Source organism: Bicyclus anynana, chromosome Z (genome assembly GCF_947172395.1).
Source record: "Bicyclus anynana chromosome Z, ilBicAnyn1.1, whole genome shotgun sequence".
Lineage (NCBI taxonomy): Eukaryota > Metazoa > Arthropoda > Insecta > Lepidoptera > Nymphalidae > Bicyclus > Bicyclus anynana.
In genome coordinates this window covers 7,806,633-7,832,254 of record NC_069110.1, presented here as the reverse complement: position 1 = coordinate 7,832,254, position 25,622 = coordinate 7,806,633, and the positions used below count along the sequence as shown (strand labels likewise).

General features: G+C 34.0%; 1 protein-coding gene across 6 annotated transcripts in view; it reads right to left on the bottom strand.

Moving 5' to 3' along the window:
* The window catches only part of LOC112050002 (period circadian protein), a 51,706-nt gene extending 41,456 nt beyond the window's left edge, over positions 1-10,250 (bottom strand). For all 6 annotated transcript variants that reach the window (XM_024088150.2, XM_024088385.2, XM_024088306.2 and 3 more), the window contains exons 1-2: positions 10,023-10,250; positions 5,423-5,529 (exon numbers count right to left, since the gene is read on the bottom strand). In XM_024088150.2, coding sequence (XP_023943918.2) covers positions 5,423-5,511 — 89 coding nt within the window. In that variant the 5' untranslated portion in view covers positions 5,512-5,529; positions 10,023-10,250. The remainder of the gene's footprint in view (positions 1-5,422; positions 5,530-10,022) is intronic.
* Between the last annotated feature and the right edge of the window lie 15,372 nt (positions 10,251-25,622).

The window sequence follows — 25,622 nt, the reverse complement described above, 5'->3', positions numbered from 1 at the left end:
TTCCGCGTACAAGGATACTGGTTAAATATTTCTGAAGTTTTATTTTTGGTTGCCTTAAGCGTACCTACCCACCAATACCAACGGCTCAAATTTGGTAGGGGTATTAAGCAACTCACTAGTAAACGCAGTGTTGGTCGACCCCCACCAGGTTGACTGACGACATCAAGCGATTCGCAGGGATTCGCTAGATGCACGTGGCTCAGTATCGTGATGTTTGGAAGTCCCTACAAAAGGGATATGTCCTGCAGTGGACGTCCATCGGCTGATATGATGATGATGATTAAGCAACATGAAAGCTAGTCCTCCCTTAGGCGTATGTGAAGCTCGAAACATCCCAAAATTTCCTCTTCGGCTCCCATTAAATATAACTACCTAGTTAAGACGACCGCTAGGAGGTTTCACGTTTCTCCCGCTGTCACGCGGCATTGTCGACATTGCCGTGTGACTTAGAGGCGCATTCACGTGTACGAGTATCAAGTTCGAGTGGAAACCTTAATTGGATTGCCCTCGATTTCAGTAAAAAACTGCGGCCCTTATTTTAAAATTTTAAAAATCCTTTTGAAAAAAATATTTTGACAAAATTTCACTAACATTTACTTAATAATGATTTGATTGATTACTGCTGTGTTGGTAAGCTTGTGACGACTCTAAATCTTACATACTATACTAGTACCTAACTTCATAAATGCGTATGTCAATCTAATCTCATAAACATCCAGAGAGAGAACCACCGTCTTGTGCGGGAGTTGGAGCCAATGACCATATTTTATATAAAAGATACCACAACTAATCTCACTCGCTCTATGTGGTCTTATATGATTCACGAAGGCGTAACTATTTAAACGACCTAATCACAATGTGTTATCTTAATGGAGAGTTTAGTATTAATTATACTCAAAGATCGAGTATCAAGTATCCATAATATGAGAACTTTCACCTCTGACGCTTTAATAGTAGATTGTTTTACAAGGGGCTAAAAAGACCCATTATATACGAGGTATTTTTAATTTAAATTGAAATTTTAAAAAAATTTGGATGTTAAGGAAGATGCATAATTACATAATTTCCGACTGCTGTGAAAAGATGAATAATGAGTATGTGAGGTAAATGTGGGAGATAATAAGTTTAAAACAGTCCATTCGTAAGTGAATCTATTCGTTGTTCTTTTCTTCACTTATTAAATTTTTCGTAGGTAGGTTATCTCCAAATAAGGATCACTATTCTCACTAGATGAAGACAATTAATGTTGCAAAATATGTAAGTTACGGTCACAAATTCACAATGAAATTCTTTAAAAAATCAAGTGTTCACGCCATCTGTTCTTTAAATTTTTTAAATTAATTTTATTTTTCTTTATTCTTTTACACGAGGATAAGGCAAAGGTATTACACTGTACAGTCATGTCTTCAAATCTCTCTCTTTGAATTCGCAATACAATAAAAATCAAATAAAAAAATAACCGCATTCCACAGATAATAACGCTGCATTTTATTCCAATTTCAAGTTTTATTTTTTATCAAATAATCAGGGCCTTATCTCTGGCTCAATCGCTAGACGCGCGGAGCCATATAACCAAAAGAAGAAGAAGAAGGGTCTATGATGATTCTATTTACGAATAAAACCTCCTTCGTTAGTAGGCTAGTACTTGGCTAGTACTCGTAAAAGACAAAAATTAAAAAAAAAAAACATAATTACTTTAGCCCCTAGAGGGTGAAATGCTTGTTTAGCCCCGCTGTGGAGTAGTAATATGACAATGTTTTTGAGCAAGAGTAGTGAAAAAGTATTTAAAGCGTCAGAGGTGAAACTTTGACATAACGTTGTTAATGGGTTCTAATCAATAGACGATCACATGCCAATTAAAATATTTTAGCCTTTGGAAGTTCAACACATGATAATAGTATATGTTTTGTGTACTTTTATTTATATGAGGCATTTTGAAAACAGTTACAAGCTTGTTGAATTATGAAGACAGAAAAAAAAATCGTAAATACGTCCCTGCAACTTCCCACATAACTAATTTTGAGTACAAAGCACTCGAAATGTCGCTTATTGTCATTTTTTTTAGAGTTTTGAACTTAAAAGCATGCAGATTATGATTCCGGATGTTGCCAGGAGTTTTTTTTTTTATTTTTGATACCACACATTGATGGGGGTGGCGCTTCAATATCTATTAATTCTGTAGAAAAATTAAAAAAACCGTGATCTTTTACTTTAGCTTCTGTACCGATGGTTGTACAGATCATCAATAAGGTTAAATCCTCAATAGCTCCACGGTATAGGGGCTGAACTCACCGAGAGGTCTTGGGTTTGATCCCCGGCCTCTGCACTAATCACTCTTAATACAGTCTTTCCGACTAATTTGAGAGAACGGTACTATTATTATTTTTAATAGATATTCTTTAAAAATAATAGATCGATGAAAAATATACAGGATGCTCGAGAGTATTTCCCATAACTTAAGGTATTGAAGTTATGGGAAATACAAGTCCACTTATAGAAGCCGAACTGCATAACATTTTTTTTAAACTAAAAAACACTTTTACTATCCATGTTGTGTTACATGGATCTAAGGGAAGCGAACACCTTTATCTATCCTTGCATTTTAAAATACGTAATCATAGTGGTAAGACTGTCGATATCGACGAGATATTGCAACTGGCACTCCGCAATTCACTAGTAAGCTACTTCATGATATTTATCAATGAATAAGTTTGGCTAAGTCATAATATAAGGATGCAATTTATGGGACACAATTTAGGGTCCATTTACAAATGATATATCTGTATATTATTATCAACGACTTACGTTGTACCTACGTGAGTGAATATGAAAACTTGTCAAATATATAGTAGCTCCTCGCTTAGCATTGGAAACAATGCGCCGTTTTCATGAAACGTAAATGCAGTATATAGAGTGTGTCGCTGATTATTATTATATACTAGCTGACGCCGCGCGGTTTCTCACGCGTGGTTCCCGTTCCCGTAAGAATATGGGAATAATGTATATTATATACACTTCCTTGATAAATGGGCTATCTAGCACAGAAATTTTTTTTCAAATCGGACCAGTAACTCCTGAGATTAGCGCGTTCAATCAAAAAAACAAACAAGCTCTTCAGTTTTATAATATTAGTATAGATATGTCGGAAAAAACCAGCGAGAAAACGCTACATTTCATGATTTTCCTAGATATTTTTATCGTTAGTCGATTATTAGTTATCCACCTGTAAGCACCGGATGACATTTTTACTTTAAATCTCAATCTTAATATGTATATAGATTCCAAAGATCATTCATCACGAAATCTCAAAAACCACTTGACGTACAAAGATGAAAGTTTAGAGATAGTAGAGGTCCGCTAAGAACGAATTTTGGGAGAGGGCCGGATTAAGGAGGTCTAAAGGCGGACGAAGTCGTGGACGTCCGCTTGTTTCGTATATGTCAACTAGCATACGTCAAATATAATCATTATGAATGAATTATAATCCCTACCGTCAGTGCGCTTTAATCGTACCGAGTACTGAAAAATTACTTAAGCGTTGATTTTATACTTGGTAATTATTTTTGAGTTGTTTCTGGTAATGAAAGTTTAACTTTTTCAAATTATAATATCTTACTATCTTACATATCTTACTTCATGCTAAATGACAACTCTCTAGTACTAATAATTTTGAGCTAAACCACGCAAGGAAAGTGGGGCGGGAAAATATAAGGGTTTTAGTTGACTACGGCACCCTAATTTATAAAATAACAGCTACTAAAAATTTTGTCTTTTTACTACACTTTTCATGTTGTTTTTGTCATTTCAACTGTTTATCTTATGATTCAATGTACCTAGATTCTTTTGTTATTCAAGTGATATGAACAAATTTTTTCAAGTAACGATTTTTACATAATCAACCCCTTACGGAACGAAAATAGCAATTGTAACGAAATGTTTGAAAATATTGTCTTACAACTTTGGAAGCCTTATTAGGTGAACACGTTTTTAAGCTTGACGTACAACTTTGTCTAGTACACTTATTTCAATGTGACCGTTAAAATTACATAATAAAAATCATTTAACTTCAAAAAATTATTTAGACATGTTTTACAGACCATTTTTTTTTTTAAAAAACTTACTTTGCAGTAGAAAAATGAAACTTTCTTTACAACTATTCATAAATAATTACCAAGTATACAATCAACGCTTAAGTATTTTTTCAGTACACGGTATGACTAAGCTACACTGAAGGTAGGAATTTTAGTATTTTGTAGAAAAATTAATTTTACTTAAAAACCGTAAAAATAAATATTGCGTCATTTTAGTTGACCTCAATGTCAGCTATCACCTTTTAAAGTATGTCGTAATATTTACAGGACAACCTGTATATACCAACAAACGAACACCCTCACGAAAAGGGGGTAGGGTGTCCTGTTCTTATATAAATCTAAATTATAATCTCACCAAAATCCAGATTCTAAATTAATTTTCTCTAAATGTATTTTAGTTCCAAAAAATATAAGCTTTGATTTGCAGGATTTTTTTCGTATATTAGTATTTATATTTTATATTATTATTATTTATAATTGATAAAATAAGTTTTTTATAGTATCCACAACACAGGCTTACTTTCGGGCTAAGTAGTGATGTGTGTATTGTTTAAGTATATTTATTTGTTATTATTTTTATATTTAATATATATGATTCAATTTGTCTGTTCTGGCAAGAATATGCACATCCAAATTGTAATATGTATGTTGTTGTGCGAGAATTGCCAAGATTGATTCATACAGCGCAGCGGTTCAACTGACCGAGATACATTGTGATATTATCATTGAATAAGCGGGCAATAACGTCATTCATAAAAGATTGTTACCACTACGTAAATTAAGTGTAATGGAGACCTCAACTGGAAAAATGCCAGTGTATTCTAGAAGAGCTCTGTATCCTCGGGAATGTATCTTATAGGAATGTATCTTATATCTTAAACATTATAAAACATTATTATCTTCATAATGTTTTATAATGTTTTGCATTTTATTATTTATACAGGATGCTCGGGAGTATTTACCTTAATTCTAAGGTTATATTCTTAAACAAAAATTTATTGAAAATTTTCAAGGAACATGTGATATAAATGAATATTTTCGGAGTAAATAATATTTCTTTTATAAATAGATCTTGAAAAGTGTCCCATAAACGTATCCTGATAATAATGACGTATTTTATATTTTAAAATGCAACGTTGGCGCTATGTTACCTAAAAGCGTGTGTTACGTGCATAGTCGGTATTATTTGAATTACTTTGTATGAAAACTTGTTTTTTTTTTAGTTAATAAAATATTAGTTATGCAGTTCGGTTCCTATAAGTAGTGTCGTTAATACCTTGAAGTTATGGGAATTACTCCCGAGCAACCTGTATATCACAATAGAAACTAACCTTCTTCTAGATTGGCTATTACTACAGCTTGTAGAATAAGCGGAGTCCGATATTTTCGCATTAGGGTCAGAATCGTCCATGTTGTCCATTGTGAACGATTTATTTATCTGTAACAAATAAAATTCATATTATTTTAAAAAATTACTAATTTCAGTCACAAAAAAAAATACCAGCAAAGACGAGAAAGAGAGAAGGAAAACTTTTAAACCCTTTTTAAACACATAATTTAAAAACATTGTTTTATAATAATTATTTAATCAATCATATGCCTGAAGATGAAAGTCTTCGAACAGTGTGTGTTGTCAATGATGACTTACGGATCTACGGATCTCATACGAACTATGGATCTCATAAGAAGGCTCAAAGTCACTCAGTGGGCGATGAAGCGAGCTTTGCTTGGAGTTTCTCTGCATAATCGAATAAGAAATGAAAGGGAGGGGAAAAATTAAAATTAATTAACTATTGTTAAAAAAACGGTATTACACTATCAAAGACTATTGAACTGTCAAGCAGTAATAATTATTATATAACGGACATAATAATAAATATAGTTTTAATCATGTATTACATAGTTATTAACTTTAATATCAATAATATAGTCATTAAGTAAATTTCAATAAATATAGTGTATTAAAAACAATGTAATTTAGTTATAAGATTATTTTTAAAAATTTGCATGCTATTTTGTAGCAAATTGTATGCCAACATTTACTGTATCAAGATCTGTATTTAACAATTTTCAAATAAAGAATTATGAATTCTGAATTACTTCAAAAACTCAAGTTAAAAATTAATCTTTTTTCCAAACGCCAAGAAGATTTTCGGCCATTTTATAACAGTCCAGTAATTTTGGGTTTTATCTGGGGAAAAATTCCTAGTGAGCTGAATTTTTGTATACACCTTTATCAGCATCAATATCGTGCCGGCTAAAATAGTTACAAAGTCACGAAAATCAGCTCATAGGTCAATAGAGTTCATTATAAAAATTGTTCCTCATAAAACTATCTACAATAAATGTCTCTCGCAGTTTTTCTGTAAATTTAACGGTTTTTTTTAAATCATGATTTTTGTATTCAGTATCAAAACTGGCTTTATGATGAGACATCAAACGTCAACGACGATGATGAAGATTAAAATATAGCAAAATAGTTATCATTAAATAATTACGAATTAATAGTTATTTGCGAAAAAAAAAACATTAAGTTTATACATATTTTTCTAAATATAGACAGTAAATTATTGTAGCGCTATGTTAGGAGTATCTCCGCGTGATCGAATCAGAAATGAGAAGATCCGCAGAAGAACCAAAGTCACTGACATAGCTCAACGAGTTGCGAAGCTGAAGTGGCAATTCTTAATTATTTTATTAAAATTATCCAACGACGGAAATAAATTAAATTATTTTAATAAATATTAAAATTTAATATAATCCGGCCGAAATTTTCAAAAAAATCAAAATGCAACATTCATTTATTTCAAGTAGGCACTGTTTACAAGCACTTTTGAAACGTCAGTTGAATATTTGTAAAAATTATACTACCGCTTCGGAAGGCAGGTATTTAACTAGGCTATTTATTTGCAATAATGTCAATGTGAATATTATCTATCGTTTGTTTCTTATGCTAAATAAATAACAGATGAGATTATATATTTCTAATGCCGTATCTTGTACTATAGTCTGTAGTCTGCGGGTGCTCTTACGGGACGCGAACGTGACTTCCGTAAATCACGTGTGATTAACACCAAATGGGTAATCAACGTTTGGAACATATATTAGAAGTTACCAATATAAGACAAGTATTACTAAGCAGCTGGTCTATTCAATATTTTGGTCTATATAATATTATCAACCTATTAAAATAAACAACAAATCAATTGACAAATGTCATCAACATAATTATTATATGATAACCACCACTATGCACTGAATGACATATTTTGTTACGTAGAATCTGAATTTCATATAAGTCAACGAGCATAGATCAAAGATAGTAAATTAGCATGGTGGTTGTTGGATGAAAAGTTTTTTGATATCAAATTAAATATGTCAGTAAATATAATGCAAATGGGCCGAGCAAAAAAATTTAAGCCCTATTAAAATATTAAAATTTAAGGCCTGTTCAATATTTTGGTCTTTATTAACAACCTATTAAAATAAACATCAAATCAATTAACAAAATATCATTTACCTACTGTTTTATATCCACCAATAAGCACCGGATGACATTTTTACGCAGAATCTGAATTTTGTATATGCCAACTAGCAAACGTCAAAGATAGTGAATTAGCCTGCAGAATATGCCTGAATACGATTAATTAACAATATTAAACTTATTGGGTAGACAGTTAGCTATAAACCAGTAAATCGGTACTAGTAACGTTATTATGTAACTCGGTGTACCATGCTATTTAAGTTATATATACCTAAGTTGTATTAGAAATAGATCAGTATAGATCAGTATAAGTATCGTTGAAATAACTAAATAGTTATTTGAACGAAATAACAGTTTATTACATAACAGTTATGAATAACAGATGAGGGTGTATTTTTCTTATGCCGGATCTTAGATTTTTATTTGTATAAATAAAGTACAATTTGATATAAAATACTTTTCATCCATTAACTAGCTAAGTCAACCGTTTGTTGGTATATTTGTTTTCGTTAATGATCTTATAGTATAATATTGTAAAAAGTAGTTTAATTTCTTCGCTTACATACAAGTACATATCATAAATGCATCAAACAACACTAAGAATTTTCGCTTAGATCTGATAATATATTCTGCGATTTTTAGTAATGTTGTAAGGCTCCTGATACATTGAGACCCCATGGTTAAACATTGAGTAGTTGAAACAATCGTCCTACTTACAACGCAATATTTATTTTGCTAACAGGACACCAATTGATTTGACTTTGATAACGTCAAAATCAGTATACATCTACAATCTGCATATCTTTCGTTTGATTAATTTGGATATTCAGAATGCGTTCAACAATAAAATTGTCGTAAGGGCTCTGGCTGTACATAAAGTTATCAGTAACTGTGAAAATAGAGACACAGATATTTCATAGAGACTACAGATAGTAAAATAATAAAAACGCAATCGCTACTAACAGTGGAGTTTCACAAGGATCAATACTGGGCTCTACTTTTTAGAATATCTTGTTTGTCTTAAATCTGATGCAAGAAAATGATACCATCGTGTATGTACACAAGTGGTCGGTTTTAATAACATGGATTTATAAATTGTTGCAATAGTTTAGTTGGCCCTTATAATTTGCCAAACGTGGCCCTCAAGCTATAAATTGCTGCCTGCAATAGTCAATAGTCATTATTCATTTATTTCAATTATGCTTCTTTACAAGCACTTTCGAAGCGTCAGGTAATCTATGCTAGTCTACACTAATACTTATTATAAATGCGAAAGTAAGTCTGTCTGTTTGTTACCTTTTTTCGGCTAAACTGCTAAACCGATAGAGATGAATTTTGGTATAATCGTAAATGGGATCTTGGAGCAAAACATAGGGTACTTTTTGACCCTAAAATAAAAATAGAAGGGGATGTAATAAGAGTTGAAAGTTTGTATTTAAAGTCCTTCATAATGTGATTCAAGAATTTTTGAATATCAACCCTTAAAGTGATGATATAGGGATTGAAAGTTTACATTAATTTCTACGCGGATGAAATCGCGGGCGTCCGCTAGTAATATTATAAGATAATGTTGATAATAATTAGTCGAAAATTTAAAATAATATAGAAATAAAGAATAGATGATGGCTTAGCCGTTTCTTTGATTTGCAACTCATTACCCCCCAATAAAGTTCAGCATACGTGAATTGATACTATAGCTAGGTCAACTTTCAATTAGGTCCCTGAGTAACGATACGGTCAAGCCACATATTGACGTCAAGGTTTTGTAGAGAACTTCAGTCTATGATTAACGCAGAAGATATACGCTAAGACAGAACTATAGTCGGAGGATTAATTCCTGTCAGTAAAATGACAAGTGCAACTGTCACTAAAATGTCATTTACTAGTAAAATGACATTTCAGTGACAGTTGCACTAGTCATTTTACTGACATCTGACACCTGTCATTTTTAATCCTGCGACTATAGAGAGAGTTGGGTAGTGAGTAGCGCAAGCAATATTCAATTTTTAATTGAGTAGTTGGCTCTCCATAGCGCAAGCAATATTCAATTTTTAATTCGCCTTGGCATGAAAAGGTTTTTGAGATATACCTAATAGTGGCAGATTTAAAACAAAACAACAAAGACATAACCCTCATTCTTATATAGTTTGGTAAAAAGTATCGCAATCAAGATAATTCCGGCAGACAAAAAGCTTGAATTCTCTCTAAACATAATAATAAGTAGGTACGGCTAATTATTTTACAATAAGATTGTTTTTATAAATTTAATTATTGGTTTGTCTAGAACAATATGTTTATATATGATGATGAAGTTCTACAAACGCATCGATTAGTTCTAGGTATTTTATTATGAGGTTCAAGTGAAAATAAATATTTTTTTTTAATTTGTAAGTAATAATTCCAACACTGTCCATATTTATATTATCATAACAACAAATAAAAGTTACCTGGGTTGTAACTTTTAGTTCATTTCCTCGCGACACGCACAAACTACTAAATACTTAAATGTTCTGTTTAGCAATAAATGTTCACAATATTTATTAAATTTCAATGCAAAATAAATATTTTGATGAAAATATTGGCATACATTAACGTTTCAAACTGTGATAACTTGTTATAGTACTTTTTATTGAAGACTATCGAGAAACAATTTACTTGACGACTGCTCGGCGGGAGCAATCGCTAAATAATGACACAAATTGTAACAGACTTAACTTTGCCGCAAGCCACTGTAAGTGTCAGGTTAGGGAAGCGCAGAATGCCGATAAGGCGGACTGTCGACATTGACTTTCAACAACTTCAGTTTAAGTGTATTGATGATTTTTTTGGATTGTTCTTTCTCATCATCGGTGAGACGAACCTAGTAATGAATTGCTCTCATTCTTCCAGTTAAGTTTAATTAGTTCCCTGCACTTTGACTTAGTCAATAGATTAATATTCTTTGAAGTTATTCTGATGAAGCTATGTTTATGCCTACCTCAATCATCTCAACCTTGTGTAAGAGCATGGAAAGAATAATAAATACCAAGCTCCTTACATACCTTGAGGGTCATGATCTCTCAGATAGCTCTATTTTGGTTTTCGCCAAAATAATTATATCTTCTGGAGATTTGCTTGTGTATGCAATTTATTTTTGTGGTGAGGCAATTGATACTTGAACATTCCAATTGACATCCAAAAATTTATGTGCTTTTTATTTTTGTGGTGTCAAAAATTTAATTCATATAGTGTTTGATGTTTCTGTAAGTTACAGTACATATTTATGTAAGTTACTTATTTATCTTAGTTACAAAAAAAGACAGTAATAACTCTCACTATGCCGATTACAACAATTCGTTTTCCGTAAAAAAATATTTATATTGATGACGCTGTTAGTAATGCTGGCAGTGCGAATACTACGTTTTGCATTAACGGTTTGTGAAAATATCAACAATATTCAAATAAATTATTTGATTCCAGGGCATACATACATGCCTGTTGATAGCATGTATGCTAAAATAGAAAATTCTCTAAAAAACAATAGTCTGAGACAGTGACATAGCGTTCCTTGAAGTTATTGGTGTGCAAAACACGTATATTTGGAATATGCGTTTTTTGCTGAACAAACGGCCGTATCTTTTTTTTACGCATACTTGAAAGTTTTCAGATCCTACAAATCATATCAACATATACACATTCAGACATACCGCATTAAAGAAAACTGATTTCATAAAAAAAAAATTATAAATCCGAGAAAAAAATAAAGCTTGGTCAACCTTTTCTCAATAGTTTTAATAAATTTTAGATAATTAGGAAAGTTCCACTTGATTTTGATCCAATCATTATTTTGGGATAATATGTTTATTTGAAAAATGGTCTACAAAAACTATTTCATTTAAAATAAGCGTTTTGTGTAAAATATTTTAAATAATTATCATAACAATAAAAACTGTTAGAAGTCTCGGGAAAAGTTAAGCCTGCCTGGCAATTTTTATGAATAACGCTGTCCCTAATTCCTTTGAAATCTAACAAAGTTTTCCGATTTCACACCTTTCCGTGTGCATCCGCGTAATTATAATATGGTTTCTTACAGAAGACTCAATCATCTTCAGCTGAAAAAAAATGTATTACTATGTCAAACTTACATTGGATGTAGAGTCCCAAAAATCACATGATCAAAGTCGAGAGTACAAGCTGCATGCATCGATATTCCATAGCGCTACACATCACTACGTTCACGCACAGGAACACGTGAGCAGGCGTTTAACGTGAAACAGAAAGTACGTGTCTCTCTATCAAAGCAGATAAGCACGTGGCGGGAAAAAGAGACAACAACAACACAACGCAAGGACCGCCGCGTGAATAAAATAAAGGCGAACTCAGATTGCGCTTTAAATTAATATGCTGCAATAAACAACCAATATCAACAGCATAGAATGTTTAAAATGCTCTCATGTATTTTATATCACTAGAAATCTCAAGAGAATTTAATCTCTTGAGATTTATAAACTTTATCGTTTCGTTGTTAACTGTAATAATACAGTTAGGTTTTTTATGCATCGGTTGAACCCGTCATGCTAAGATATAAAGTATTTTTTAATATTTTAAATTTTAAATAAACTTTATTAATTTTAAAGAAATCAAATTTCATTAACTTGCTGGGCTCAATTGCAGAGTTAGTGATTTTTTAAAAGTAGATTCTAAAAGTTAAAAGTAATAAATAAATTTAAAAAATAGTAACACCCGACTGCATAAAGTACAACTTACTGAAAATAAAAAACAAGTTCTAACCAGAAGTGTCGAAAGGAATCAGAAAATGGTCAGGACCAACATTGTCATCATCATCATCATAACAGCCGATGGACTACAGAACAAAGGCCTCTTGTGGACTTCCAAACATCTTGATCCTAATCCTCCTGCATCCAGCAAATCCGTGCGACTCGCTTGATGTCGTCAGTCTCCGAATGTACTGGACCAATCCAGTTGAAATTTGGTACACATATCAATTACTTGGCACTTATGGGGGATAAGATGGAAAGTTGAAAAACAATCTTTTACAAACTTCCATACAAACTTTCAAACACCTTAAGAAGCTTTCGCTGTTGGGTCAAGAGTCGGATACAGATGGCAAGTAGATCTTGAGACGGCGCGCATTGTGAGGAGGTTCCTCACTCTGGAGCCCTGACCACCGGTTGCTTGGGCACTCAAATGTACCGCAGCGGGAGGGTTGATTTTTTTTTACAAGTTTTTAATAGTGTTTTGTATATTTTATGTATAACATTGTTAAAATTAATAAAAAATAAATGAGAGTAAAAATAATAGGTTTAGATAATTATATAACGAAACAAACAAGCCTAAAAATTATATAATTAGGCACAATTTCAGGTCAGTTTTCACAACATGATGGATCCGTGTTATCGTTCGGAACCTTCGTGACGCGAGTTCTACTCGCACTTGTCCGGCTTTTTTTAAAGGGTCATGACCATTAAAAATCATAATTTAAATCATACTCTCTACATTCTTTTGAAGCTGTCAAAAGTTACCGTAAAAAAATACGGTTGTCTATGCCGAAAAAATCCTTTATTTCCATTCTTAAAGAAATCAAAAAATAGATAAAAAAAGGAGGTATCAAATCATCATCATATAAGGAAGGAAAAAAACTTAGCATTCCACGGATTCACCGTACGGGTGCCGGCTCCGAAAACTCCGAGCATCCAGACTTGTGACTTGTGAATGGGGGTATCTATACTAATATTATAAACCTGAAGAATTTGTTTGTCCGTTTGTTGGATTGAACGCGCTAATCTCATGAACTACTAGTCCGATTTGAAAAATTTTTTCAGTGTTAGATAGCCCATTTATCGAGGAAGGCTATGGGCTATATATTATCCCCAAATTCTTACGGAAACGGGAACCACGCGGGTGAAACCGTGCGGTGTCAGTAAGTAGTTAAATATAGGGATATCCGTAGGGGATATCCTAGACATTTAACTATCACTCCCCTTCTTCTTCAAAGATATGTTACTCTAAAAAGCGAAAAATAACATCGTACTGTAGTCGGTATAATTTTTATGTTAAAAAGATTTTATTCATACATACAAAAATACAGATCGTTCCTCTTTATTTACTAGTCGGGAAAGACTGTATTAGAAGTGGGTTCGACAATAGACCAACGGGTCGGGGATCGAACCACCAACCCTCGGTGATTAGTCCGACCGATTTGCAAAATTCTTTTACAGATTTTGTAACTGAAAAATACTTTCAGTGATTATAGATAACCCATTTATAGCCTTCCTCAATAAATTGGCTATATCACAGAAAGTATTTTTCAAATCGTACCAGTAGTTCCTGAGATTAGCGCGTTCAATCAATCAAACAAACAAACAAACTCATCACCTTTATAATAGTTCATTTAATTAAATTAGTACCCGGGTCAATTTAAACATTCTAGGTCACAATAGTTCAAATAAAGCTGAAAATTGATATAATTGTCCAGAACATAAAATTTTAAAAGTCTTCATCGATTCATGTTTGCATTCGAAAGTTTGCATGAAACTTTGTCAATTTTGTGGCGATTTGACTGAAATTTGGAATGAAAATAGATTTTACTCTGGATTAGAAACATAAACTACTTTTCATCCCCATCATTTAAATAAGTAAATAAAAATTAATTTCGGACGGATCGATGAGGACTTTTTAAATTTTATTTACAATTTATGTTTTTAACGTTCTTACCAACTTTCAGTTTTATGGGTGATAATATATCTTTACACATATTATTATGGACTAATTTCGAGAAAGAGGTGAACTGCCGAATCCAGCTCGGATGGGTAGCATTCGGGGAAACTTCGCAATAAATTTTTATCCGAAATATGGTTTCGAGACATGGTCGCTAACTATGGGCACCATAAGAAGGAAGTAAGAGTCACACAGCGGGCTATGAAACGAGTTATGCTTGAAGTGTCTCTGCGAATTAAAAATGCTCTGCTCGAATTAAAAATTAGGAGATCCGTACAAGAACCAAAGTCTTCGACATAGTTCAACGAGACGCGAAGCTGAAGGCGGGGCATATAGTTCGAAGAGCCGATGGACGTTGGGGCCCAACATTCTGAAATGACGACCATGCACTAAAAAGCGCTATGTTGGTCGAGCCCCCACCAGGTGAACTGACGACATCAAGCGCAGTCGCAGGGATTCGCTGGATACAGGCGGATCAGGATCGTGATGTTTGGATACTGCAGTGGACGATAAACTAACGTAACGTAACGTAAGCCAGTTTGTAGTTAAGTTAAGTTTCGTAACTATTAATATTGTGTAACTATTAATATTTTGTCTTACGAAGACTATATTCATAAACGAGTTTCCGAGCCTGTTTATTTGCAAGGATTACTTTGGTACAATATAAACATAAATTTTAAATTCGATTATTGCATGTTATGCGCGAAAACTTCGTTGACGAGTGTAAAACAGCGGAACCGCACCCCTGAAAACTGTAAAATGCGAATGTAAATAGCATCACGTCATCACGTTCATGCTTGACGCAGTCAACAAAAAGGGTATCGCTGAAGTGAGGAAATCGAAGTTATGTAACAAGCTTTTTTTTTTTTTTTTTATTCTTTACAAGTTAGCCCTTGACTACAATCTCACCTGATGGTAAGTGATGATGCAATCTAAGATGGAAGCGGGTTAACTTGTTAGGAGGAGGATGAAAATCCACACCCCTTTCGGTTTCTACACGACATCGTACCGGAACGCTAAATCGCTTGGCGGTACGTTATTGTTGGTTTTCATGAATATAATACATTTTATAAATTATAAATGTTACTTTCATTTATAAGATATTCCAAAAACACCGTAAATAAAAACGAATAAAAAAAAAAACTATATTATCTTTAATAAAACCGCCATCATTTTTCTTTGAATGTTGTCATAGTAATTTTTACTTACATGTGTAATTAAACGCCACTTGCTTGTTCAATAGTGAATTATTTATTAGCATACCCTCACATTTATATTAACGATACATTATACATGAACTTTATCATGTCCCTTTATGTAATTTTTGTTTATTTCATTATTTATATATCATTTCGACGATTTAATAGCGCTATTTTCCATTTATTTTAATCGTGAGAGAAAAAAGACTCCATAATAATATTATGGATTAGTGTAGGTTACTTCATATAGTTTAAATTTTTAAATACATCATGGACATTTAAGACCGGTGTAATAACTGCTCAGTTCGTTTGCGATACAGTAGCTAGCAGTCATTGCGAGGTGACATTGTGATGATGACATTTACAATACTCTGTAGCTCAATTGCGAAATGCCGATTTCAATCTCATATTACATCCTGTCAACGTCAAAGTATGATTTTCGTTTCGCGAGTTTGTGTTGCAATCGCTATTAGAGCAATGCGGATAATGCCACTATCGATGAATTTAAAAGTATGAAAAATTGTTTTGCACAAGTTGTTTAGCCATATGAACCGTTATAAAATCAACATTTAACGGAGTTATATTGTTAAAACACAAAAGGGGTTTTTTAGTGGCATAAACTTATAAATCACATCGTTTTACAACTGACAAGAATAAATTATTAATCCAAATCCAAGCTTCTCATTGTTTAGAAATAAGACATACTTAATATTATATTGTTTTATAACTAATAAACTTAAAAACAAGACGCCTAAACCCTAGAAACTTCATTTTAATTACAATTTTCTTTATGGAATGGCTGTAAGGTAGAGTGCCTTTGCATTTTCCCTATGGAAAAGAAAAAAAAACTACCATCTAAAAGGATTGTCGTCATAACATTGATAAAATCGGTTTCGCGAAACACTGTCGCATTAAATCACCTTCGGAAATTTATCGACATTTTAGTGAGGTAGCCCTAAGTATAATCCTAACAAACAACTATGGTGTCTATTGCCTTCTATTAGTCTATGGATTCAAAAAAATATGATTTATGAAGATTATATATATTTTAAATTTTAATTTTTTCATATAATAAAGTTGAGTTATTTATGCGGTTTAGATATGTTGGCGAAAAAACAATACTTTGGTATTACGAAACTTTTACAAAGACACAGAGAATTAAAGACACTATAGTCTATTAAAATGACCATAGATAATCATTCACTATTATATCTCTCATTTATTTATTACTTATTTTTTTTTTAATTTTTAACAATAAAAATTCACTAACTATTACATAGACAATGTTTGTTGCTAATTTAGCCGTCTAAGAATTATGTTCTTATAGCTCTAGAATAGATTACGAAATACGTAATAATTAATGATATTATATTAACTTCTTGAAAATTGGTTTAAGAAATAGATGTTGCCCATTTTTAACAGGTTACATAAAGTTACATCTCTGTCTACAGGTGATAAAAACTTCTTTGTGTACAACCGCTAAACGAGTATAGTTTTTCTGTGGTATAGTTTTCTATGATAAGCTATTTGTCCTTAGTTGCCAGTATTCCGTAATTTTCTATGGATGTGCATGTACAGAAATGGAGGGGAAGAAAAAAAAGAACGCAAGGCTAGTTAAATAAAAAAAGAAAGGCTTAGGTAACATCATTTATCGTCTGTGGGTAACATATCATACCATCTATCTACAGATAATGTACCTCACATAAGTACCCCTACTTGCACTACGTTTAATAATAGATTTCAAATAAATTTAACATCACATGGACATCCACTGCAAGACATAGGCTATTTGTAGGGACTTTTAAACACCACGTTAATGAACCCCCTGCATCCAGCGGCTCCCTCGATTTCATCCCTCGATTTCATCCACAGTAATGTAATTATTGGCTGTAATTACACTTTGTATTTTATGTTCTTTGTGCGGTAAATCTTTACACTAAAAGTTATTTAATTACTTACAACAAATTTACTCCTAACATTTTTGTGTAGAATGGGTAGTAAACCTAACTAATGCAGTCCAAGGAAGGTGGTAAATCGATGTCAGATAGCTTATGTCACCATAAAGAACACCTTTCTAGTTGTAACAATCGTAGGTCAGTTTGAAGTTTATTTTGTTGCGGCCCATAGTTACAAAATGCTTTCGCGAAACCAATTTTTAGTATCAATCATACTTCAATATTTATCGATAGTGTAGTGACGTCTCCATCGATAATTAGGTTATTTTACAACAATGAAATTAAGCTACAAAACGTAGTCATCCTATCAAATAATAGGGTGAAAAATGTTAATTTCCGACTATTTTCATCTAAAATATCAATATTTATAGCAAATTACTCGAAAATAAATTATAATATATTTCACGTCTATTGCGACTGGTTTTCGCGAAACGAAAAATATCAATGACATATTTCACGGTCCGTTTGGACGATATGATTGGAATATCGCATGTCAAAATTTCGCAATTGAGCTACTGGTTGCTTCGGTAACTTCGGTAAGCAATGACAAAATATCAAAATGTTTTTCCTTGCCGATAGCGGCTAAAACGACTGCTGAAATGCATAACTCGACACATGCTGAATGCCGCGAAATGCGATGAATTATTATCATTGGACGGTAAATTGTATTTAAAAGACTTCAAATCATACATTCAATTAAGCTATATTTCAATGTGATACAAAAAAGTCGATACCGATACTAATCCTCATAGTCACTTGGTCAATGTCCTTTGCTTAATATTTAAGGTTGTACAGATCATACAGTCATCCAGGCTTCCTGGATTTCATCCATGAGGATTTTCTCCTACAAATAATAAAGAGGATAGAGTAGGAGTAGGGTAGTGGTAAGGGAGCCTACAAATATCTTCGCAAACTTCTCAAGTGAGAACTCATTGATACATTGTAATTGTTTAACTTGACTTCTTAATATTATTTTTGATATATTTCAATTTTTTTTAAAATTTTAAACAGAGAGGTTGTCAGAGAATAAACCTTAAAGTTAGTTTATTTTTAAAATTAGCCGGTGTTGTCTTAATTTAAGCCATTTCTGACAGGACCACATGAAACAACACTGTCTGCAAAATCTAAGTCTATAACATATTCTCACATGGCTTGAATTAATACATCACCGGCTTAGCACCGCCTTAATAGTGATCAGCAGGTAGAACATACTATGATGTTATTTTTCGCTTTTTAGTTTAGTGGGTACGTTTTTAGGTTTTGAAGTCGGTTGTATTTTTTTTTATTAAAATTTTTATTATTTTTCCATTTTTAGTGTCAAATTTCATCTTAAACGAATACATCAGACCCCTAATGACAGTCACAACCCATCTTGGTACAAAATTCTCAGCAATACAAATAAAACAAGCCCAAGCACAAGGGAGCTACCGTAAACCGTTAAGGGGTTCCCTTAATTGACCTTGGTCTCCATCATCAGACCCCTAATAACAGACACAACTCATATAGGTAGAAAGTTCTCAGCAATACGAATTAATCAAGGCCAAACACAAGGTAGTTACTGTAAACTTATAAGGAGTTCCCTTAATTGTCCATGGTCTTCATCACAAAACCCCTAAATGACAGTCACAACCTATTTATGTGGAAAGTTCTCATTAATACAAATTAATCAAGCCCAAACACAAGGTTCCTGCTGTAAATCGCCGAGGGGTTCCCTCATATGTTTTATGGCTCCATCATCAGATCGATTTTAAACCTTCATGAAATTGTAGTGCTTAAAAGTACTAAATGGAAAAGTTTACGAACACACTAGACACCTATATAATTTTTGAAAGTTCCCCTCAATTCCTCCAGGATTCCATCATCAGATCTTGACATGATGGCAATGGGACCAAATGGGGACTATACCGTTTCAAACAAAAAAAGAATTTTTGAAATTGGTCCAGGTGTATTTGAGTAATCGGTGTACATACATAAAAAAAAAAAGAAATACCGACCGAATTGAGAACCTCCTCCTTTTTGAAGTCGGTTAAAAATGAATCCACATATCCCTTTTTCACGCCATCACGCGTGTTGGGCTGGACCGATTCCACTATTCTTTTTTATGTGTTTGTTATTGTCAGGAGAAGGTTCTTACGGCAAAAAAATTAAAAATTGAAGGGGTTGGGGTAGGGTAGGTGTAGTGGTAGCTAGGGGTAGGGTGGGAGTAGGGTAGGGTAAGGTAGGGGTAGGGTAGGGGTAAGGTGGGGTAGGGTAAGGATAGAGTAGGGGAAGGGTAAGGATAGTTGAAAGTTTACATCGAGTTACACGCGGACGAAGTTGCGGGCATCCGCTAGTTCTATTATATAATTATTTATGTATGTACATATAGTTTTTACACTTCCTGAACACACAACTCGACATTGTAGACCACAACGTTCGTTGTTGACCACAACTAACATTGAGTTATGTATAAATTACCTATTTTGAGCGCCTTAATTTTCATGTATTAGTGACACATCTAACAGTATTTAATATCACTGTCTATCATTGGTGTGTCTATCAGTGATGGTGAAAAAAAGTTATATAACACCTTTGTTTATTTGAAAACACGGCACAAAAAGTTAAAGTACAGGGGTAAATAACCCTTTGAGAACACACTTTATCAAGGGGGCTCTTAAATACGTCAGCTTTTGATTATTACGTAACAATTAATACACGTGATTTGATGTTGAGAAATTTTGAGTAGCTGACGACAATTCAAACACGTTTTAGACCAAAAAACCTTACATCCATAGCTTTTCACGTGTATTTTTTTTTTGGTTGGTTATATAACTATGGACACGCCCTAGAGGATGCCCTCGACTTTGTGCGCGTGAAATTCTGTTTTTTAAAAATCGGATATTCTCTAATTCCCTATATATCTGATTATCATAATTAAGTATCACCATCATCATCATTAACAGCCGATGGGCGTCCATTGCTTGACATAGGCCTCTTGCATGGATTTCCAAACAAAACGGTCTCGAGCCACCAGCTCAACCCGCTTGATGTCTTCGGTCCACCTAGTGGGGGTCAACTGACACGGCCCTTTCTGGTGCGGGGTCGCCATTCCAGCACATTCAAAGGATACAGAAAAACATTTCATTTTTTTAGATTGTCATTAACGGTACGACATATTTTCTACTTTTTTTTAGTATATTTTGTAATATTTACTTACTTCTTTATTTTTAATATTTTTAACAATATTGATAACATATTGATAAAACTATTAAAAATTATAAAAAAATCAAGTCTCCCGCTGCGTTTCAGACATTTGAGTGCCCAAAAAACCATTGGTCAGGGTCCAGAGTGAAAAACCTCCTCATAATACGCGCCGTCTCAAAAATTACTGCTTTCTATATCCGACTCTTGTTCCAACAGATAAGCGAAAGCTTCTTAAGGTGTTGGTCGAAGCTGTTCGTTATAAGACCATTGACTGAAACAACTATCGGAATAATAATAGTTGACTCAACATTCCACATGGCGGTTATCCCGTGAGCAAGGTCCAAGTATTTTGATAGTTATTCCTTTTCTTTAACAAGATTATCGTAATGTGGAACAGTAATCAGCAGGCCTATCCACTATTTTTATCTTTATTATCAAGCTATTAAAATAAACGTCAAGTCTATTGACAAAATTTCATTTAGTTACTGTGCGATATCCACCAGTAAGCACCGGATCACATTTTTGCATAGATTTTCAATTTCGTTATTGTCAATTAGCATACGTCAAAGATACTGAATTAGCCTGCAGGCCCGTTGGCAACAATATACCTGTCTGTGATAATCGTTAGGTTACAGTAGAGCATTGCACTGCTATTTTCAAGAACTGACGCTGGGTCGCACCTGTAGTAAGGGCATCTCAAAATCGATAAGGCCATACTGAAGAGCAAGCTGTTGGTGGATTATCTTGACAACTTGATTATGTCTGTAAGGTTTCGTAGATATTATTGTCTAAAAAATGATGAATGAAACGAAATTAGATTATCGATTTAATTAGGTACTAATCATTTATAAATACGTCTAGTTCGCGGAAAATGTACGACAATTACTGTTTACGAGATTTCATGATACTGTCAATGTCGAGAATTATTGTACCTACGGTGAAGGTGGAATTAAAATGTAAACAAGAAAAGTTGATACAAGATCTATAAGTTAAGGAAGCCGCTTACATGTCTATGCAAGTATTAGCAGTTAGCAAGGTGAGAACACCCAAACACAATATGCCTGAGGGCCCCAGGACGATGACCCGCTCGACAGACGTCGAGAATGCCATATTTCATAATAATTATGTTTCCGGTATTTTCTCGTCTTTATAACTTCGTCCATAATTGCACGGACGAAACCCTCGGTTTCCTCTAAGAGGTCACCGATTTGCAACCAGGATACAGATGTTATTTGATCTACATCCGGCCGAGTAAGGGCCTAGTAGAATAGTGCATGCAAGTCCTTGCTCCATATAAGTGAGGGCTCCTTATAGCTTGCTACACAATCTGAGATTACTAATCACTATAGGCTTGCACCAGTTCTGTTTGCCTTCTGGTCTTACCCTTATCCACTGCAACGACATCCTGAACTGACAACCGACATTCATATTGAGAAAATTATCTCTGAGATTATATATATTATAGCCAAAATGTATATGGATATGACATGACCCAGCTATTGAAAGCACGCACCTTGTTACCGCCTGATAAAATACTTTTTAGGACTTTTTTCAGGCGACTAAAAAAGTAATAGGTACGCTTTATTAGTTCCTTCACTACCTGTTTCATATTCCCTGCCTCAATAACAAGTGCTTCTATCATTCCAAGGTATTTATAAGTCCTGACTTCACGGAATAATCTGATAATGACAGTTTCTGAAATAACTATATTCTTGGATCTCAGTATCCAGCCTCGCTCTACATTGATTACCGCAGAATTGTCTACTCCAAATTCCATTCTTATGTCATTGCTAAAGGTTTGAGTGATCTTTTGCAATGACAATTATAGGTCTGAACACTTTGATGCATACAGTTTGAGGTCATCCAGGTAGAGTGAGTGGGTTATGAACTCACCACCCCTGCGAAGGCGAAAGCCTAGCCCTTAATCCCGGTACTGAGAGGATTAGGAGCTAGGCAAAGTCATAGAAAACACCTCGCCTTAGTGTTGTTGTGCACTTCATTGAGCCATGAATCACTGATTAGTAGACATTCTTGTAGTCATTCTAAGCAGCCATGAGATTATTTCTGTTTCGACGAACTTGCTGGCAAATAGCAGTGTCCATGAGAAGAGAAGTTCCTTTGTACCACGAGACCGGGTCTTACTTCCATTCTGAGTTGGGGCCGAAATATAATTCGCATTTGTATGCATCGTTATTCTTGATGTCAAAATTGATATAATCTTATAGATGGAGGGTAAGCATGTTATAGGTACTTCGGAACTTATGTGACACCAGTTATTATAAATGTCGGTAGCGATTAATGTCAATGGCATTTTGATTGCGTTCCGTAGTGATGGCTTTCGGAACCATCTGTTTCACCATAGTACACTGTTCCTTTTCAACAAAAGTTAGCTCCTAAAACTTAATATTTTACAAACAGATCCTTACATCGAAAAATGTTGGTAGAAGACTCCTTATATCTTTCAAATGCCTATCCAATGAGACATACTATGAAATAAACGAGTAAAAAAAATCATCCCGACTTTATTAGTTTTATAAAAAAAGCAAGTATTAAATTAACGCTTAACTAATTTTTCAACACATGGTATGACTAAACTGAAGGTAGGTGTTTTTTGTATTTTGTACACTATCACTCTTTAGAGTATGTCGTAATATTTACGGGACATCCTGTATGTTGTCGATTCGAAATCTTAATTTTTTCATGTTTTATTATTTAGGTAAAGTTTAGGTACCTCTTGACGAAATTATTAATATAGATGTTAGGTAGCGAAGCAATGTCTAGACAAACATGCGATTCGTCAATTTTGTTTTCATGTTATTACCCTAAAAAGTGTAATTTCTTTTCTACTGTGAAATGTACGCTATTTTCGAAAGAGGTACATATCAAAGTTAACAAAAATTAAAGTAAACTTTAATAGCGCTTATAGAACCAAATACAGAAAATATTTAATTAAATAATTTGTATTATCGAAGTAAGTTTGTCCGGAACTTTATTCGTACTTTTTTTAGTTTATTTTATTATTTTAAAGTTTTGTAAAGGTCAAAGTCAAGTTTTAACAACTTCAAGTCATTTTGTTTTTAATATTAGTAAAGTTTCTTGGAATTCACGGGTCAAAGGAGTGGCGGTAGCCTATTTCGGCATGGCTCTCTTAATGATATAATAAAAACAGCTCAGCGTCAGGAATAAGTCGGGATGATGGCAAGAGACCTGATGGATTGACACTGGTTCTCTGGGAAATGGGGCGGGCCCTAATGTGAAACGCTACATACGTTGACACTAACGACATTATATTGTACCTACAGTACATAGACTCGACGATCGCTGTCAATCACTCGACTCACGGAAGATTACACGAAAACGTGCGACTAAACCTGAAGACGGACGATCGCATTTCGTTGTGAGTCCTGAGACCAGGGCCTGACTTTGATATTTTTGATATTTTACAGAAATAAAATTATTTAGACTGCTACTAAATAATCATGACATACCTATATATGAAATAAAAGTGTATAACTGTGATTTCAGAAGAACTATGTTTTCTCAAGTGCTTATAGTTACCTACATATCTACACGTTTTTAAAATATTTGTTGTGTTTAGGCCAAACACAACAAATACTTTTTTATAACTTTTGTTGGACTATCTATCTGTATTTCATATATTTGGAACAGCTGGACTACTTTTAATGGGATTTCCCCTGGCAGATGGAGGTCATTGAGCAATATATGTATTGACTTCTGCGTATATATTTTATATAGCAAAGATATTTCGACTTTACAAGTTGTAATGTCATATTATACTTTCTACGAAAAATCTAAAACGCATCTAAACTTATATACCTTTTCATCGAGGTTTAATCTATTATATAAAAATGAATCGCAAAATGCGTTGGTAAGCGCATAACTCAACAACGCCTGTACCAATTTGGCCAATTTTTTTTTGAATGTTCGTTAAATCCTAGGATGGTTTTTACGGCGATAAAAATTTAAAAAGACAAATAAATAAATTATACTCCCATACAAACAAGTCGTAATAATTTGAATTTTAATGTGTATAGGGTATGGGTAGGGTAGGAGTAGGGTAAGGGTAGGGTAGGAGTAAGGTAGGACTAGGGTAGGGATAGGGTAGGGGTAAGGCAGGGGTAGGGTAGGGTAGGGGTAAGGTAGGGGTACGGTAGACGTAGGGTAGGTGTAGGGTTGGAGTAGGGTAGGTAAGGGTATGGAAGAAGTGCACAAAAGTCAAAGCGAAGCTTGACCGGGTCCGCTAGTGTAAAATAAAATACACTGTAGGAAATACTCAGTATACAATTACTTATAGTTTTAATACAGCCCAGGTTCTTTGACTTACCTTACCTTACCTTTTCAGCCGATAGATGTCTACTGCTGGACATAGGCCTCTTGCATGAACCTCCAAGTACAACTATCTCAAACCGTGAGCATCCAGTGGCTCCCTGCAACCCGCTTGATATCTTCGGTCCACCTAAAGGGGGTCCGGATCCGTAAGTCATCGCTAGCAACACGCACTGATCGAAGAGTTTCGTCGTCAAGGACTGAGGAATTTTGGACAAAAATATTGTTGCGGAGTTTCCCGAGCCGATCTTCATCTTGCTCATTTTCATTTTTAGGCCCACACGTTGAGAAACCCTGCTGAGGTCATTGAGCATGGTACTAAGGTCATCCAGAGTCTCTGCCATAATGATTACATTGTTCCTGTCCAAAAGCTTAAAGACTTCTTCCAATGCAGCAGTAAATAGCATTGGTGAGATTACATCTCCCTGCCGCACTTCTCGCTGCAGTTGGATTGGCCTCGTAGTCTGTTCCTGTATACGGACTGACATAGTGGCACTTTCATACAAACACTTCAACGCTTAAATGTACTTGTAGTCGATCTGGCATTACTGTAAAGACCTCAGCACAGTCCAAGTATCCACCGAATCGAAGACTTTCTCATAGTCCACAAACGCTAAGCAAAGTGGCTGGTTATACTCTTCGGTAT